Consider the following 17408-nt stretch of genomic DNA (forward strand, 5'->3'; position numbering starts at 1 on the left):
GCCTTCTCTTACTGTCTTCGGGTGGGTTTGCTGCCATCTCTTGCTGGTTTGCCCAAAAGGGAGCCAGTCACCTGGCTGTGAACTAGTCTATCCAGTGGCTCATGATGAATAGCATCCAAGGCTCTCACCAACAGCCATCAACAGACTCGCCTCAGTACAGCAAGGTATTAGGAACCCAGCCAGGTGACTGTCCACAACCTACGTACTCAGAGGTCCACAAGACCTGCTCACCATCTGGCGAGAAACCCCTGAGCATTGGTCACCACACTAATCCTTGCTAAGACAGCTGGCCTGCAGAGGCTGGGGTGGCTAATGAGTTCCTTATTGTGGTAATCACTGTGGAGCAAACCGCTAAGCAGCAGTAGATCGCAAATACAGTCCCAAATGAACAAAAGAGAAAAGCTGCTGCAAGAAACACGGGTCATCCTGCCAGCTGAGACTCACCGTCTTCAGAGACAGGAAGGATATTAAAGGTCACAAAGCAAACAGAGGCTGCCATAGAAATGAAGCAATCCAATAAAAAAAAAAAAAAAAAAAAAAAGAGGGCTTGGACACAAAGCCTAATTGCTAGAATTCTATAGGTCAATGAATGTGCTAACCCATAAATCCGAGACAGCTGACAAGTAAGCAGAGTGGTCAGAGACCAAGAGTACTGCAGCAGGCTGTCTGCAGGAAGTGAGACTCGGTGAGCAAGTATTCAGTGCTGTGAGGCCGTTCGTGTGCTGCGGGACCAAACACTAACTTTAATAATTTGGTGTATAATATTGCTACATCCGCTGTGCAAATGCTCCTTATTGCTTTTTTCTTACAAATGAATAGAGCTAGCAATACACAGTAACGGGATGCAGCGTGCTGTTAAACACATGAAGCGGCACGGGTCGAGTCCGGGTCTGCCCTAGTTTCTCCTCATCGGGAGTCTTTGAGCTCCTCCTTCCCAGGGCTTTATGAAATACTGTGAGCTATCATCACCCCCCACTGGGCTGTCCAACCACAGTGTAGCCAAAGGGAAAGAAAATGAAGCTGCTGGAAGTCGACATACCAAAAGCAAAACTGAAAACCCATCGTCCGTGGAGTACCAACACATAGAATGCTTAGAACATACATGGACACAAAATATTGGTGTGCGAGATTTCTAAGCCAAACCACTACTGTCGCACCCATTCGGATGGAACCCGGACAAGCGCAGAGAAGACACAGTGTGGAGAGTTACAGACTTTCATTGTTTCTATAGAGGGCAAAATGCACGTGGCTTAGTTAGAGGTTACAAGGTGCACTGCATGCTCACTCTGCTCATTTTAATTCAAGACATGTATATGGAGTAAAGTGTACCAAAATCCAACATGAAAAGCTTTAGCAAAGGTCCCCAAAGAAGAGTCCCAGCCCTGCACTTCATGGGGTACACCCAGGTTTATAGGGAAGACTGTTCAGAATCACCACTTCTCATCCCAAGAGTCTTGATGTCTTTGGGGGATGGGAGGAATCCAGGCCCAGAGGGCAGCAGTACAGTGTCCAACTAAGCAACTTTTGAATATTGGCAGCTGCAGCCTTGTCCATACAAGGTCAGGCCTCCGGCTATCATCTGCATCTTGACTGTCCCCTAAAAGCTCCTGCATGAAAGGCTAGTCCCCAGAGTGCTCTTACTGCAAGGTGGTAGGAATCCCTAACTGATTATGAGGAATAGACTTTTGAGATTTATTTATTTATTTATTTATTTATTTATTTATTTATTTATTATTTTATGTACATGAGTGCTCTAGCTGCATGCATACCTGCAGGCCAGAAGAGGGCATTAGATCACATTACAGATGGTCATGAGCCACCATGTGGTTGCTGGGAATTGAACTCAGGACCTTTGGAAGATTAGTCAGTGCTCTTAACCTCTGAGACATCTCTCCAGCCCCAAGGAATAGACTTTTGAAGTGGATTGTGGGACCTTAGTCTTCTCACCACTCTTCTTCTTATTTTTTTTTTAACCTTAGGCCCATGAGGTGAAGCATTGTGCTCTACCACATGCCCTTGCAGTTGTTTGCTGCCTCACCATGGGCCCCAGGGAGCAGGGACAAGCGGTTGTGGGCCAGAGCATCTGACATGGTGAACCAAAATACACCTTCTCTCTTTGTACCCACTGTCTGGGAATGTGTTACACTGATCCAAAGAGATCTAGCTACTTGGTTTTCCTTGTGATCACTCAGCATCAATGGATTATCTTCAGTGCTCTCTCGTTCTCAGATTTTCTCTCATCAGCACCTCCATTCCATTGGCATCGGTACTTCTTGGGTACCATCTTAGCATGAGGTCCTGGCTATTGCCCAAGCCATCTCTCCCACACAGGTTCCTCGCTTCTCGGCTATCCTCTTTCCAGTAAATGGCAACTTGAGTGATTAGAAAATAACAAGAGGGACAACTGTAAAGATGAAGCCTCCGATTCTAACAATGTTCCTTTCCAGTGTGCACCGCAGATCATGACTTAACTGTCTCACTTTGGGCTGAATGAGGGTTTTGTCAATAATTCTTCCTAAAGCACATTTCAACATAAAAAGCAGGCAAAATAGTGATGCAAGGGAGCACAACAGAAAGACGATGATGCTAAAGGTAACTCTGAGGTGAAGAAGTTCTAGGGCATACCTCTAAAAGCAAATGGACTGTGTAGCATAGCTTCTGCTGGAGGGACTCTTTGGAAAAAACAAAATGATACAAACAAGTGTTGGTAAAGATTTGGAAAACTCAAAACCCTCATCTATTTCTGGAGAAAAATAACCCAGTTTCTATAGAAGTAACTTTGGTAGTTGCTCAAAATGTTGGTCACAGTTACCATTTGGCATAGGATTCTTGTAGGCACATGTCCAAGAGAATTGAAAAATGAATCTTGGATACAGATATCCAAAGCAGCATTATTCACAATGGAAAAAAAGAATAAACAACCTATATAACTGATAGCCATCAACTAATGGCTACATAAACAAAATGGAATGCATCCACAAAACGGATAATGCAGACACAAAAAGCAACAAAGTGCCAAAAGTACTGCTAGATCAGTACAACTTGGTTGCCTCTTGAAACATCACTGAAAAGGAAGAAGGTAGAAGCCAGACTTGGGTGGTCACTTTTATATGAAATGTCCAGATGGAAAAACCTATTGATAAAGTAGATTACTGGATATCTAGGAGCAAGGGGAAAGGACTGCTAAGTGTTTATTTTTATACCTTGAAACAGTTCTGGAATTACTGCCAAGATTGTGCAAACTTGTGAGTACTCTTAATTGTATAATTTCAGATGAAGGATTTTGTAGTATATGAAATATAAGCCAATTAAATAAAAAAATTTAATGTTCGGAAATCATTTCCCTTTGAGGTAATATATTTTGATTGGATCATAATTCAAAAACTTTGGGGGGGAAACCACAGATATAACTAAAAGACAAAAATTAGTGCAGGTGATTAACAATGACTGTACCAGACAGAGAGCAAATTCATCATGCACAAAACTCATAAAATCAGATAGGACATGGGAAAACATTAATAAAAATGTGAAAAGGATGTGAAGTGACAATTTCCTATAGGAAATACAAATAAAATTGGTGGTAGCAAAAAATGGTCAATCTCACAAATGTCCAACGAAATGCTTATTCCACTAAGATGCCATTTTTACTCATCAATATAATAAGAAGGTTTAAAAGTGATTCAATCTTCCTCCTGCCTTGGTGAGACAGAATGAAATAACACACACACACACACACACACACACACACACACACACACACACTTCTGAAAGGCAACTGGGCACAATGCCAGAAGCAGGAAACACGAGGGGAAGAGAGCCTGTTTTGCTTTGAAGACATCCAGGCTGACAAAGAGAAGCAAGCAGATAAGCAAGTCAATGCAATGACGTCTTGGTGGCTTTGAGAGAAAGAAGGCAAAGGCTCAGACAAGAAGATGGCCAATCAGTCCTTCCTGGAAGAACTGGGCAGGGGTCAGGGAAGAAGGTGTAGGTCCCTAAGAGCTCAACTCTGAAAGAAAAGTGTGTGTAGGTCAGACTGGAAGGGACCATCCAATGCTTCAAAATTCCCATTTGAAAGTTTTACTTAGAACCTAAGACTTGAGGTCGGGGAAGGTGTCACGAGAAGTTTGAAAATTTCAACTTGGGAAGACCCTTGCATTGACTGGCTTACTGTACCCAGAACTCAGAGGATTTGATCAAGAAGGAATATATGTCAGTTCACATAATACACATTTTCATCCCTTTAAGCAAAACAGAGAATTAGGATACAGACCCTTCCTCTCTTGCATATTGAAATGTTTATGTTTTTGTGAAAATCCACCAATGTAATCCACCATGTAACCAAACTGAAAGAAACCCCACATGATCATCTCATTAGATGATGAGAAAGCCTTTGATAAAACCCAACACCCTTTCATGATTAAAAAAAAAAAAAAGTCTTGGAAAGATCAGGGATACAAGGCACAAGGATAAACATAATATAGGCAATATATCACAAGCCAATAGCCAACATCAAATGAAATAAAGAGAAACATAAAGCAATTAAACTAGAGCAATAAGACACCTAAAGGATATAAAGGGGATGCAAATTGGAAAAGAAGAAGTCAAAATATCACTATTTGCAGATGATATGATAGTATACATAAGTGACTCCAAAAAAATCTACCAGAGAACTCCTACCTCTGATAGACAACTTCAGTGAAGTGACTGGATACAAAGTTAACTAAAAAAAAAAAAAAAAAAAAAAAAAAAAAAAAAAAAAAAAAAAAAATCAATGGCCTACACAGCAAAACCCTGTCTTGAATTAACATAGTAAAAATGGCCATCCTACCAAAAGCAATCTCCAGATTCAATGCAATCCCTATCAAAATACCTACTCAATTTTTTAAAGACATTGAAAGTTCAATTCTGAACTTCATATGGAAAAACAAAAAACCCAGAATAGCTAAAACAATCTTGTACAATAAAAGGTGCTCCGGACGAATCTCCATACCTGATCTCAAACTGTACTATAAAGCAATAGTAATTAAAACAGCTTGGTACTGGCACAGCAACAGGCTGGTTGATCAGTGGAATCGAATTGAAGACCCAGATATGAATCCACACACATATGGTCACTTGATTTTCGACAAAGAAGCCAAATCCATTCAATGGAAAAAGGATAGCATCTTCAACAAATGGTGCTGGTCTAACTGGAGGTCTATGTGTAAAAAAATGCAACTGGACCCATATTTGTCACCTTGCACAAAACTCAAATCCAAGTGCATTAAAGACCTCAACATAAAACCAGAGACACTAAGTCACTTAGAAGAAAAAGTGGGAAAGAGCCTGGAACATATTGGCACAGGAGACAACTTCCTGAACAGAACACCAACAGCCCAGGCCTTAATGTCAACCATTAATAAATGGGACCTCATGAGGCTGAGAAGCTTCTGTAAGGCTGGAGACACTGTCAAGAGAACAAAGCGACAGCCTACAGACTGGGAAAAGATCTTCACCAACCCTACATCTGACAAAGGTCTAATATCCAAAATATATAAAGAACTCAAGAAGCTAAACACCACCAAACCAAATAACCCAATTGAGAAATGGGGCTTGGAACTAAACAGAGAAGTCTCAACAGAGGAATATCAAATGGCTGAGAAACACTTAAAGAAATGCTCAACCTTCTTAGTCATCAGGGAAATGCAAATCAAAAAAACTCTGAGATTTCACCTTACACCCATCAGAATGGCTAAGATCAAAAACTCAAGTGACACCACATGCTGGCAAGGATGTGGGGAGAGAGGAACACTCCTTCATTGCTGGTGGGAATGCAAACTAGTACAGCCACTTTGGAAATCTATCTGGTACTATCTCAGAAAAATGGGAATAGGGCTTCCTCAAGACCCAGCTATTCCACTCCTTGGAATATACCCAGAAGATGCTCCAGCACACAATAAGAAAATTTGCTCAACCATGTTCATAGCAGCCTTATTCATAATAGCCAGAACATGGAAACAGCCTAAGTGTCCCTCAGTAGAAGAGTGGATAAAGAAACTGTGGTACATATACACTATGGAATACTACTCAGCTATTAAAAACAAGGAATTCCCGAAATTTGTGGATAAATGGATTGAGCTAGAAATGATCATAATGAGTGAGTTAACCCAGAAGCAGAAAGACTTAAATGGTATATACTCACTTATATCTGCATACTAGCCCAAGGGGCATGTCCCACCAAAGCCTTCACTTACCAGGGAACTGGGACAGAGGGGAGGACATCCTATTGGGACTCTAGATGAGAGAAGCATGGGAGAATGGCAAAGTAGAAGGATCCAAAGGGTCCTAGAAACCTACAAGTAGAACATTATGATAGGCAGATTTGGGCCCAGGGGTCCCGCTCAAACTAAGGCACCAGCCAAGGACAATACAGGCAGTAAACTTTAAACCCCTACCCAGATCTAGCCAATGGTCAGAACATTCTCCACAGCTGAGTGGAGAGTGGGATATGACTTTCTCACATACTCTGGTGCCTCACATTTGACCATGTCCCCTGGAGGGGGAGACCTGGTGGCACTCAGAGAAAGGACTTGATACCCTATGAGCATATACAGGGGAACAGTCATAGGGGAGGGGAATAAGGGGAAAATGGGAGGGAGGGAAGAATGGGAGGACACAAGGGATGGGATAACCATTGAGATGTAACAAGAATAAATTAATAATAAAAATTAAAAAAAAAAAACCCTGTCTTGAAAACAAAAAAGAACAAAAAAATAAAAATCAGTATCTCTCCTATATACAAATGATAAATGGGATGAAAAAGAAATTAGGGAAACAACATCCTTCACTATAGCCACAAATAATATAAAATATTTTGGTGTGACTCTAACCAAGCAAGTAGAAACCCTGTATGACTGCGTGACAGGAACTTCAAGTCTTTGAAGAAGCTGAAGAAGTTATCAGAAGATGGAAAGATCTCCCATACTTATGGATCAGCAGGATTAACTCAAAAACAATGGCTATCTTACTAAAAGCAATCAACAGATTCAACACAGTTCCCATCAAAATTCCAACACAATTTCTTTACAGACCTTGAAAGAATAATACTCAACTTCATATGGGAAAATCAAAAAAGCCAGAATAGCTAAAACAATCCTCCACAATAAAGATCTTCTGGATATACCACTATTCCTGATTTCAAGCTATACTAAAGAGCAATAATAATAAAAACCACATGGTATTGGCATAAAAACAGACAGATTGACCAGTGGAATAGAAGGGAAGACCCAGAGTAAATCCACACACCTATGGACACTTGACTTTTAACAAAGAAGCCAAAATTGTACAGTGAAAAAAAGAAAACATCTTCAACAAACAGTGCTGGTCTAACTAGATGTTGGCATGTAGACTAATGCAAATAGATTCATATCTATCACCCTGCTTAAAATTCAAGTCCAAGTGGTTCAAAACCTCAGCACAAAACTGAATACACTAAGTCTGATAGAAGAGAAAGTGAGAAATAACCTTGAATATATTGGTACAGGAGACAACTTCTTGAACAGAACACCAACAGTTCAGGCTCTAAGATCAACAATTAATAAATGGGACATCATTAAACTGAAAGGCTTCTATAAGGCAAAGGACACCATGAAAAGGACAAAACTATACCAACCCCACATCTGACCGAGGGCTGATATCCAAAATATTCAAAGAACTCAAGAAATTAGACATCAACAAACCAAATAATCCAATTTTAAAAAATAGGAAATTTTCAACAGAGGAATTTCAAATAGCTGAGAAACACTTAAAGAAATGTTCAATATTCTTAGCTATCAGGGAAATGCAAATCAAAATGACTCTGAGATTCCATCTTACAACCTGTCATAACGGCTAAGATCAAAAACTCAAATAACAGCTCATGCTGGAGAGGATGTGGAGCAAGCAGAAGACGGCTTCATTGTGGGTGAGAGGGCAAACTGGTACAGCCACTTTGGAAATCAATTTGGCAGTTTTTCAGATATTGGAAATCAATATACCTCAAGGTCAATCTATACCTCTTCTGGGCATATACTCAAAGAATGTTCCTCCATATCACTGTATTTGTAATAGCCAGTAACTGGAAATAACCTAGATGCCCCGCAGCCAAAGAATAGATAAAGAAAATGCAATACATCTACACAACGGAGTATTACTCAGCTATTAAAAACAATGACATCTTGAAATTTGCAACCAAATGGATGGAACTAGAAAATCATACTGAGTGATGTCACCCAGACCCAGAAAGATAAACATGGTATGTACTCACTTATAAATGGATATTAGGCATAAAGTAAAGAACACATGAATCTCATTGAGAAGGGGAAAGATAATAAACATCATAGTTGGACAAGGAGAGGTCACTGGATGGGGGTGGGGTGGGAGGAACAGGAGGAATCAGGTGAGGGGAGGACAGAGGGAGAGAGTACTGGGAGAGACAACTGGAATGGGTGAGGAGGCATCTCTGAGATGAGCTAGAAACCTAGGACAATGGAAACTCCCAGGAATCGATGAAGATGGCCCTAGCTAAGGCTCCTAGGAATGAAGGATATGGAGCCTGAACCAGCCATCTCCTGTAACCAGGCAAGGCTTCCAATGGAGGGACTGGGACATCATCGCAGCCACAAAACTTTTGGCCTTCAATTTGTCCTGCCTACAAGATGTGCAGGGGCAAAAATGGATCAGAAATTGAGGGAATGGCCAACCCAACCAATGACTGGTCAAGCTTGAGACCGCCCCTGACATTGTTAATGATATTCTGCTGTACTTGCAAACAGGGGCCTTACATAATCATCATCAGAGAGGCCTCACCCCAAAACTGATGAAAATACATGCAGAGACCCACAGCCATATATTAGGCAGATCTCGGGGAATCCAGCGGAAGAGGGGGAGAAAGGATTGGAGGAGACAGAGGGACCAAGGACACCACAAGAAAACCTGCAGAATCTCACAGAGACTGAATCAACAAGCAGGGAGCCTTCATGAGACTGACCTAGTGGGCCCTCTGCACATATGTTACAGTTGTTTAGCTTAGTCTTCAAGTAGGCCTCCTAAGAGTGGGAGCAGGGGCTCTTACTCTGTCGTCTGCCTTTGGGACCATTTCCTCCTACTGAGCTGGATGATTAGCACCATAGGAGAGATGCACCTAGTCTTACTGCAACTTGGTTGACAGCCACGAGAGGCCTCCCTTTTTCTGAAGAAAAATGAAGGAAGAGTGGGTGGGACAAGAGGAAGTGGGGGGGGGGGAGGACTGGGAGGAGAGGAGGGAGGGAAAATTGAAGTTGGGTATAAAGTAAACTATTAATCAATTAAAAATTTATGTTTTTAAACTCTTTAAAATAAGAAGTTAATTGAATAAAATAAATTAAAGCAGTAGTAAATATTGAGACCATTTCAGCTGCTTAGATGTTCTTAGAGAAGACCACTTTGGTAACCACGTGGAGGCTAGTAACCAGAGGACACTGGGAAGAGCATGGGTGAGGTGGCTCAGCAGTCAGCATCCATACCTTCACCCGAGAAAACTGCCCCAGACATGGACAGCAGTAGTGACCTGTGACAGTCCACAGGGTGAATTCCTGGATGACTCCCTGGGTGTGAAGAGTGAGAACGGGAAGAAAGGAGCCATGAGTGGCTGAGTTCTGCAGGAAGAAAGCTACTAGGAGCCACCAAATGCAAACCATGAGTGACATTAAGCATCAAGGTAGCTCTGAGCACCCAGGAGATGATACATAGGAAATGCACATGTGTGACTTTCTACATGTAACGGAGGCAGTGGTTCGTGCTGGTTAAGTGAATATGTTTTGGAGTTTCCCTGACCTGTTCTGGAAATCCAGTTCTGCCATATACTATGTCGGTGGCCTTCAAAATGCCTTCTTGCCTAAGACGGATGCAATGGAGACAGCACCACACATTTATTGATGGCTAAGACAAAAGAAGTATATGGTCCACTAGGCAGGGAAAGGGCAGCTTTAGCCTCTTGGGTTGCATGCCAAAGAGGAGCAAAGAGGAAGACATGTGTCATCAGAAGGCTACAGAGAAGAACAAACCCAAGAGTAGGTTAAAGCTTTCTTTCCCCTGAAAAAAAATAGAGTAAAGTTTAATTGAATGATTAAGTCTCTACTGGTCATGTTAGGGAACAAGAAGGTGAAGGAAAAGGCTAGGCCAGGGCTTTGCTGTGCTCCGTCTCTACAGTTTCCTGCAATGGGTGCGTCTGTGAACTCCTTTTCCTGTTGAGCACTCCCTCCTCAAAGCAAGCCTGAGATCCCTGCTTGAGACACACTTGGAGAGGAAGGAGGAGGACGGAGGACTTGAGCATATTGTCATGTGAGGAAACTGGAAAACCAGCCAAAGGCAGTGGGACAGTCTCCAACACCAAACATGAAAGCCACAGATTGGTACTAGGGCAAAATACAACACCAAGTTTCTCTGTCTTATGGCCTCAACCCAAACCTAGATCTCTTCTCAGGACAGGCCTTACTCCTCTCATTGTACTGGCTACTCATTCTCTCATGACTTAGATGCCACAGGCCAGGTCGGTCACAGGAGCATCCTGTGACCTCTTAATTCATCTTGCTTACAGTCCATCTTCCCTTTCCAGTTCCCCTTCCCGGCCACAAATCACCATCTGCTCCACAAACGTGCACTAATCCATTCTTTCTTCTAGTGAGGGACATCATCACACTAGAAGGCAAAAGATGAATTAGATGCCTTCTCAGCCTAATATTGTTGACATTCGGATGGCTAAAAGGCAACTGTAGGTGCCCACCCAGCTCTGAACTACCTTATCCCTCAGTTCCTGATTGCTGTAGTCCAGATCCTGTGGACCCTATGCTGAAGGTGGGATGGATGGAACTCAGGAAGAGGACACTGTGTCCTCTCCCAGACCAAGGACATCTTACTCCCAAGGCTCCTCAGGCTCAATATCCCAGCAGATAAAACACTAAATGGATGTCAGGTTAGCCAAGAAGCCCTCAGGATCACACAACTGACCAGATCAGTGTTTCTGAATGTTCTTACGTATTCATCTACTTCAACCAAGTCTGACATACAAGGCTAAGAAAATAAAGAAACAATATTAGTTATTGGTGCTGTACAAGTTCCACTCCCAAGTGGCAGATCAATTATAAAATAACCATAGACTTAAGTGTTAGTAAAATGCTCTGCCTTCAACTTACACAAACAAGAAGAGTCTTGGCACAGACTTCCCACATACCCATGCCATAATGAAGTCTTAAGTGTGTTAATATTCTAGAACTATCATGTTGAGCAATTGTGTGCAAAACTTTACACCAACATTCCTGGATTGTGTCAAAGTTTCCCATTGAAAATGCTAGTTCCAATGATAATGTTTTCTGGGTCAGGCATTGAGGAAGAAATATGGCATGGGACACCCCAGAAAATGATCCAAAGATCCTCTAAACTGTAACAAGGAGGCTACTCTGACGAAAGAGCCGACACAGTGGTACGTCTTTCATGGTGCATAAAGAAAGTGCTTCCAGACTGCATGCAGGACCTATCCTAGGAAGCAGGAGATTGAGAACAGCTGCTTTGGGTAGTATCTACAGGAGGATTTACAACTCAGAAAAGAGCAAGCCTTGTGCTGAAACAGTCACTGATTAATCAAAAGCTCCAACTTTTGAAAGGAGGAATCAATAAAGCCCTAACTATTGGCCCCTGGAAAGTTTTCCACTGAAAGTCAGCAATGCCAAGTTAATGTCACCAGATTGTCCGCTAAAAGTCCACTTAGCCAACCAACCCCAACTCATTAATTGTGTTTCATACACAATGTCAAGTAAAACGGCTCATGATTCTCTCTCTTTCTGAAGCAGTTTCATTAGCTTTCTGGTATTGTTTATAGCAAAGTCGGGACAAGTTTTGGAGACACTAGGTTATTTATTCCTTGGTTTAGAAAGTAAATATTTCAGAATCATTTCAATTCACAAAGGCAAATATAAGGACCCAAGTACAAAGCAATTGGAGCCAGAGGCATCATCAAAGAACTCAGTCCCAGGATTTAACTCAAAGTAAAACAAGGCCAGCAGAAGAAACAAAAAAAATCAAAGCATCAAGAAAAACAGTCAAATTCTAAGCAGATCTTGAAATCAGCCATGCAAACCACTTAAGTGGCTTCTCAAGTCTGCTGGCAGAGTCACACGTGCCTTAGCTTTCATCATATCTCAAACACGGCCAGTTACTGACCACAGCCACACCTATGGCAAAATCTTACCACAACATAGTAAAACAAACAAAGAAAATTTTCTTTTCTGAAATGCATCCATCTCTAAAGTAATTCACACTGCAGTAAATTCACCAAAATATTCACTTGGCAACCGTAAAGCCATTTGTGGTGTTCAACAGTTCCTGGTCTTCTGGGATGTAAAATAAGGTCAAATAGACACGTTTCAAGTTGCGTGCTTCTTCTTTATGCTCAGGTAGAAAAGACGAGACACAGCCACAAAGACTGACTGCAAAGGGCCCCAGGGCTCTACCTTGCCAGCTTGATGCATCTTTCATCTTTGAAGACTCGACCTTTTTTTTCTAGCAAGTCATTCTTCATTAAGCCCAACTCTGGAACTCAGACAGCAAGCACCAGAGCACTGAGCAGTAGGCCTGTCCCCCACATCACAGGGGTGTCCCCGGGGACTAGCATTTGTTGCCAACTGCATCTCGGAGAACTATTTGGGAGAAGACAGAGAAAAAGGAGTGAAGTATTTTGCGACTGATACCTCTCCTTTTCAAAGTATCTGACCTCATATTATTCTGCTTTCTTCTTCGAAGAGAGAAAAAGAAAAAGAAATAGAGGGGAAACTGTGCAGAGGATAAGGAAGAGAAGAGCAATACGGAGCCCTGGGTAAAGGTCTGAAGGACAACAGACCCATGTGGTGCTGCAGCCTAACGACCTGCTGTTAGATCTTGCCCATCCATTTGACTTCCTGACTAAGCTACTGCAAATAATATAAAAGATAAGCATCACAGAGTGGTCCTTACAAAGTATGGAGACCACGGAGGTTTTCAAAAAGAAAGTGTCAAGGATTCAAAGACAAGCAAGAAATAATTGGGGATTGATGTTTTGTGTTTTGTTTTGTTTTGTTTGTTATATTAAGCCAATTGGGAGGTCATTCCTCATCATCTGTTCCACAATTGCCTAATGCGTTTCATTTAACAATGCATGTGCCACCCTCCCCAATTCACCTCTTGAGTCTCAAGGTACACACAAGCCTGCTCAGGATGTAGAAATCACACAGAAAATAATTTACATAATTAAGCATCTATATGCAGTGCACAGTGCAGGCACAGCAGCCATTTGGAGTAGGGATTGATGAGGGATTACCTGTCCCAGTGTCTTAGAGGACATGGTGGAGAGAGAACAGACACACAAGAGAGGGGAAGGCTTGTCAGATGCACAGAAGAAAAAAAAAAAGGCTCCATAGCTGAGTTTTGCTTTGAAATATCAGAAAGATGAGGAGAACTGAAAGCTGAAAATGAAGGTGAAATATGTGCTGGGCAGTTTTTGTCAACTTGTCAGAAGCTAGAGTCATTTGGGGAAAGGGACCACAAGAGAAAAAGGTTGGCCCATAGGCAAGTCTGTAGCGCATCTTCTTGATTAATAAGTGATTTGGGAGGGAGGGTCCTCAGATTGATAAGAAAGTAGGGTTGGCAAGCCCTGGCAAGCAAACCAAGGCGCAGTGTCCCCTATAGCCTCTGCATCAGCTCCAGGCTCCTTCCCTGACCTCCTGCCTTGACTTCCCTGGCCGATAGACTTGAGCTATAAGATGAAATGAATCGACCCTTTCTTCCCCAAGTCATTTTGGTCATGGTTTTTATTCACATCAATAGAAACCATAACTTCGACAGCATCCCAGGCTGGGGAGAAGACAGAAAGGGGGAAAAAAAAAAGTAGCAAGCACACACAGGAGCCAAGGAACCCGAGTTGAATCAAGCAAACAAAAAGGGTGTCTGCCTCCCCCCCCCCCCCTTCAGATTTCTCACTCCTACATAATAGGCATGGAGTGGTGTTTCACAGTCCTGCTATTACTTAGGAGAAAAGTAAACCACAGTTTTCTGTTTCCCCTGTTAGTTTGTCACTACCATTTTCAACAACGGGAATGCATGGGTAGTGGGTAGGAGTCCAGGTGTTATAAAGGTGGCCTCCACCAGGTACGTATCCAGCTCTGCCACTCCTAGCTGGGGGACCTTAGGCAAGTGAACTAACCTTCCAGGCCTCTCTTCCATTACATGCAAAGAGGAGGTGCAAACCAGGTAGCAGACTCCTGGGAGCGATGGTCATACTTTTAATGCATTCCCTCATTGAGAAGCACTTAGTGAGTGCATGGTATACAGGAAGAAATCCACGTCTACTGCATGCCTGTCACTTTAACCTAAGCATGGCCATAGAAAGTGCAGACAGCTGCCTCACACATGACGCAAGAAGGAACCAAGGTGAAGCTTCCAAAAGTACTGGCAGCCATGACAAGCCCCATTCAAAGCAAGACATGACCCACACCTGGCTTGGTGAATGGCCTCCATCCACTCTTTGCCGGCCTTCTCCTCCTCACAGCGCAGCTCCAGGGGTTTCTGACCCTCGTGCCCAAAAAGAACAGTGAAGTAATACTGAAAAGAAAAAGAAACAGAGAAGGTTTATAGTTTTGTTTTTCAAGAGTAGAAACACAGTAACAGAGTATTTGCCTATGAGAGGTATAAGCTTACAAAATCTACCAGCGTGATGTAAATTGTATTTCAAAATGTAATATCATGCCTGGTCCAACCAGAAATGTCTTTGCACCTTGGTGGTGACACAGAGAGCGTTTTAACACCCCTCAGTAGCACGCAGCCCACAGCCCTACCGCACTGCATATTTTTATTTAAGAACAAAAAGAACAATGTACCAACTTGCCAATGAAGAATAAAAAAAGATACCATGAAAACATTTCCAGAAGTTTTTGCTATGGAGGGTGTGATAAAGCAGTAGGGAACGGGATTCTACTCCACTGAGCTGGCTGATTCTATGGCCTAAACTATTCCATATCCAGGCTCCGTTCTGGGAAGTCATAGGACGCTAATTGCCACTATTGCCAATTCTGCAGCCTTAGCAAAGCATCACCAGTGGCTTAAGCCCTGTGTCACAGACAAATTATATTTAGCATGGGAAGGAAATAAAATTGCCATCCTAGAGGTACATCAAAATCAGAATTTCCTTTTGATGAGTGTAATCTAATTTCTTCTTGGATAAAAGAAAAAAAGAAAGAAATTATTTTATTGGGATTAAAACTATTTATCCCATTTGAACTTTATTTATAATCATCCCAAACTGGAAACAATGCAAATATCCTCTCGTCAGTAGATAGACAATCCTGGTACATCTTCCCAGTGGAATACTACTCATCAGTAAAAAGAAGCAATTCTTGATAAAGGCAGCACCTTGAAAGCTCTGTGCAACACTAAGAAGTCAGTCTCAAAAGGCTATATTCTGGAGGACTAGAGAGCCAACATAGCAGTTAAGATCTCTCACTGTTCTTGCAGAACATCTGACTCTCTCCCCAGCACCCAAGCCAGGCAACTCTAAACTGCCTGTAACTCCAGCTCCAATGAATACAACACCCTCTTCTGGCCTCTGAGAGCTCCTACACATGTGCACACATGCACACTCATGCACACATACTTAAAATAAAAATAAATATTTGTTAGAGTTTTATACTCTAGTTTCTTTTACGTGATACCATTGAAAGAGTAGAAGACAACAAATCAGTTGTTTCTGGGTGCCAGTGACAAAGCGTATGCCTATACAGGAACAACACGGAGGATGTTTGCAGGGATCTCCCCTTCATCCCACATAGCCTCTCAAAAGCCCCCAGATCACTGACCTATGGGTATATATCAGTATGTCATTAGGAGTAATTTTACTGCTATGTTCGTTTATCAGAATAACAGTATAGGTTTTCCCCTGGGCCTATGACCTATGTAGTCTCAGACTCTTTAGCTACTTTAGCAGTGTCAGGTATGAGTTTCATCTCAGAGAGTTGTCCTTACATCCTATTAAAACAGTGATTGGCTACTCTCATGACATATGTGCTACTATGACACAAGTATATCTTGCAAACGGGTCATTGGTACAGGTTGCAGGATTTGTAGATGGGTGTTATTGATGACTATGTTTTTCCTCCAGTTGTAGAGTACCTTCCTGCACCATGAATGCTAGACAATAGGGATAAAGCCTCTAGTAGGCCACCAGCTCAACTTCTCCATCTTGAATGACATAAGTAAATGTATTCTACTGGCTAGTTTTATGTCAATCTGACACAAACTAGAGTTCTCAGAAAGGAGGGAGTCTCGACTGAAAAAAAAATTGCCTCTATAAGAACCAGCTGTAATTTAAGATACACTATGAAAAGACTAAAGATACAAAAAAATGTGATTATTTGAAATATAGTTTCTGATTAACTTTCTGTATAAAATTATAATACAATTGCATAAAATAAATACAAATATAAAAAAAAAAAAAGAACCAGCTGTAAGCAAGCCTGCAGGGCATTTTCTTAATTAATTAATGAGGTGGGAGGACCATGCCCATTGTGGGTGATATCATCTCTAGGGTGGTGATCCTAAGCCCTATAAAAAACAAAGGCTAAGCAAGCCAGGAGGAGCAAGCCAGTACACAGCATCCCTCCATGACCTCTGTATCAGCTCCTGCCTGCAGGTTCCTGCCCTGTTTGAGTTCCTTTCCTGACTTCCTCTGATGATGAGCAGCCAAATAAACCCTTTCCTCCCCAACTTGCCTTTTGGTCCTGGTGTTTCATCACAATAGAAACATTAACTACTAGTACACGTGTTCAGCAACAGAGCCTTCATCAGGTTGTGGAGAGCAGCCAATAGCCTTGGCAATTGTGTCTTCTAGATACAACAGAATCAATGCATATAAGAACTTACAGAGACTGTGGGAGTGTGCACAGGAGTCGCACGGGTTCAAGTGTCCCAACACTGAGAAGGGAAAGTGAACACAAAGTCTCACCCCTAGCCAAGAGGCCATGTGCAATTGATACTCTTGAGAAAGAGAAAATCAGTTGTCTCTAATAGGGTGTCATTGGGTATGTCAGCCACACTCCAAGGCAGGCTTCATGCCCAGGAGTAGTTGGCCAACACAAAACGAACTCCGTGCGGTTTTTGTTTTGTTTTGGCATGTTTTGTCTTATTAGCTTTTTTGTTTGTTCTGATTTTCATGTAAAGTTTTTGTTTGTTTGAGACAGAGAATTTAAATTTTGGTGGGTAGAGAGGTAGAGAGCACCTGGGAGGAGTTGGGAGAAAGGAAGAATGTGATCAATACCTATTGTATAAAAAGGGTTTGTTTTGTTTTATTAATTAAAAATAAAATCCTAGCCCAGAACTGGTGCTTTAGTGAT

General features: G+C 42.0%; 1 protein-coding gene across 1 annotated transcript in view; it reads right to left on the reverse strand.

The window, feature by feature from the left end:
- Positions 1–17408, reverse strand: part of Rasgrf2 (Ras protein specific guanine nucleotide releasing factor 2) — a 199813-nt gene that overhangs the window by 126250 nt on the left and 56155 nt on the right. Inside the window, exon 2 of the mRNA XM_051172267.1 lies at positions 14519–14625. Coding sequence (XP_051028224.1) covers positions 14519–14625 — 107 coding nt within the window. The remainder of the gene's footprint in view (positions 1–14518; positions 14626–17408) is intronic.

The sequence above is a fragment of the Acomys russatus genome, chromosome 30 (assembly GCF_903995435.1).
Source record: "Acomys russatus chromosome 30, mAcoRus1.1, whole genome shotgun sequence".
NCBI classification, from domain to species: Eukaryota; Metazoa; Chordata; class Mammalia; order Rodentia; family Muridae; genus Acomys; species Acomys russatus.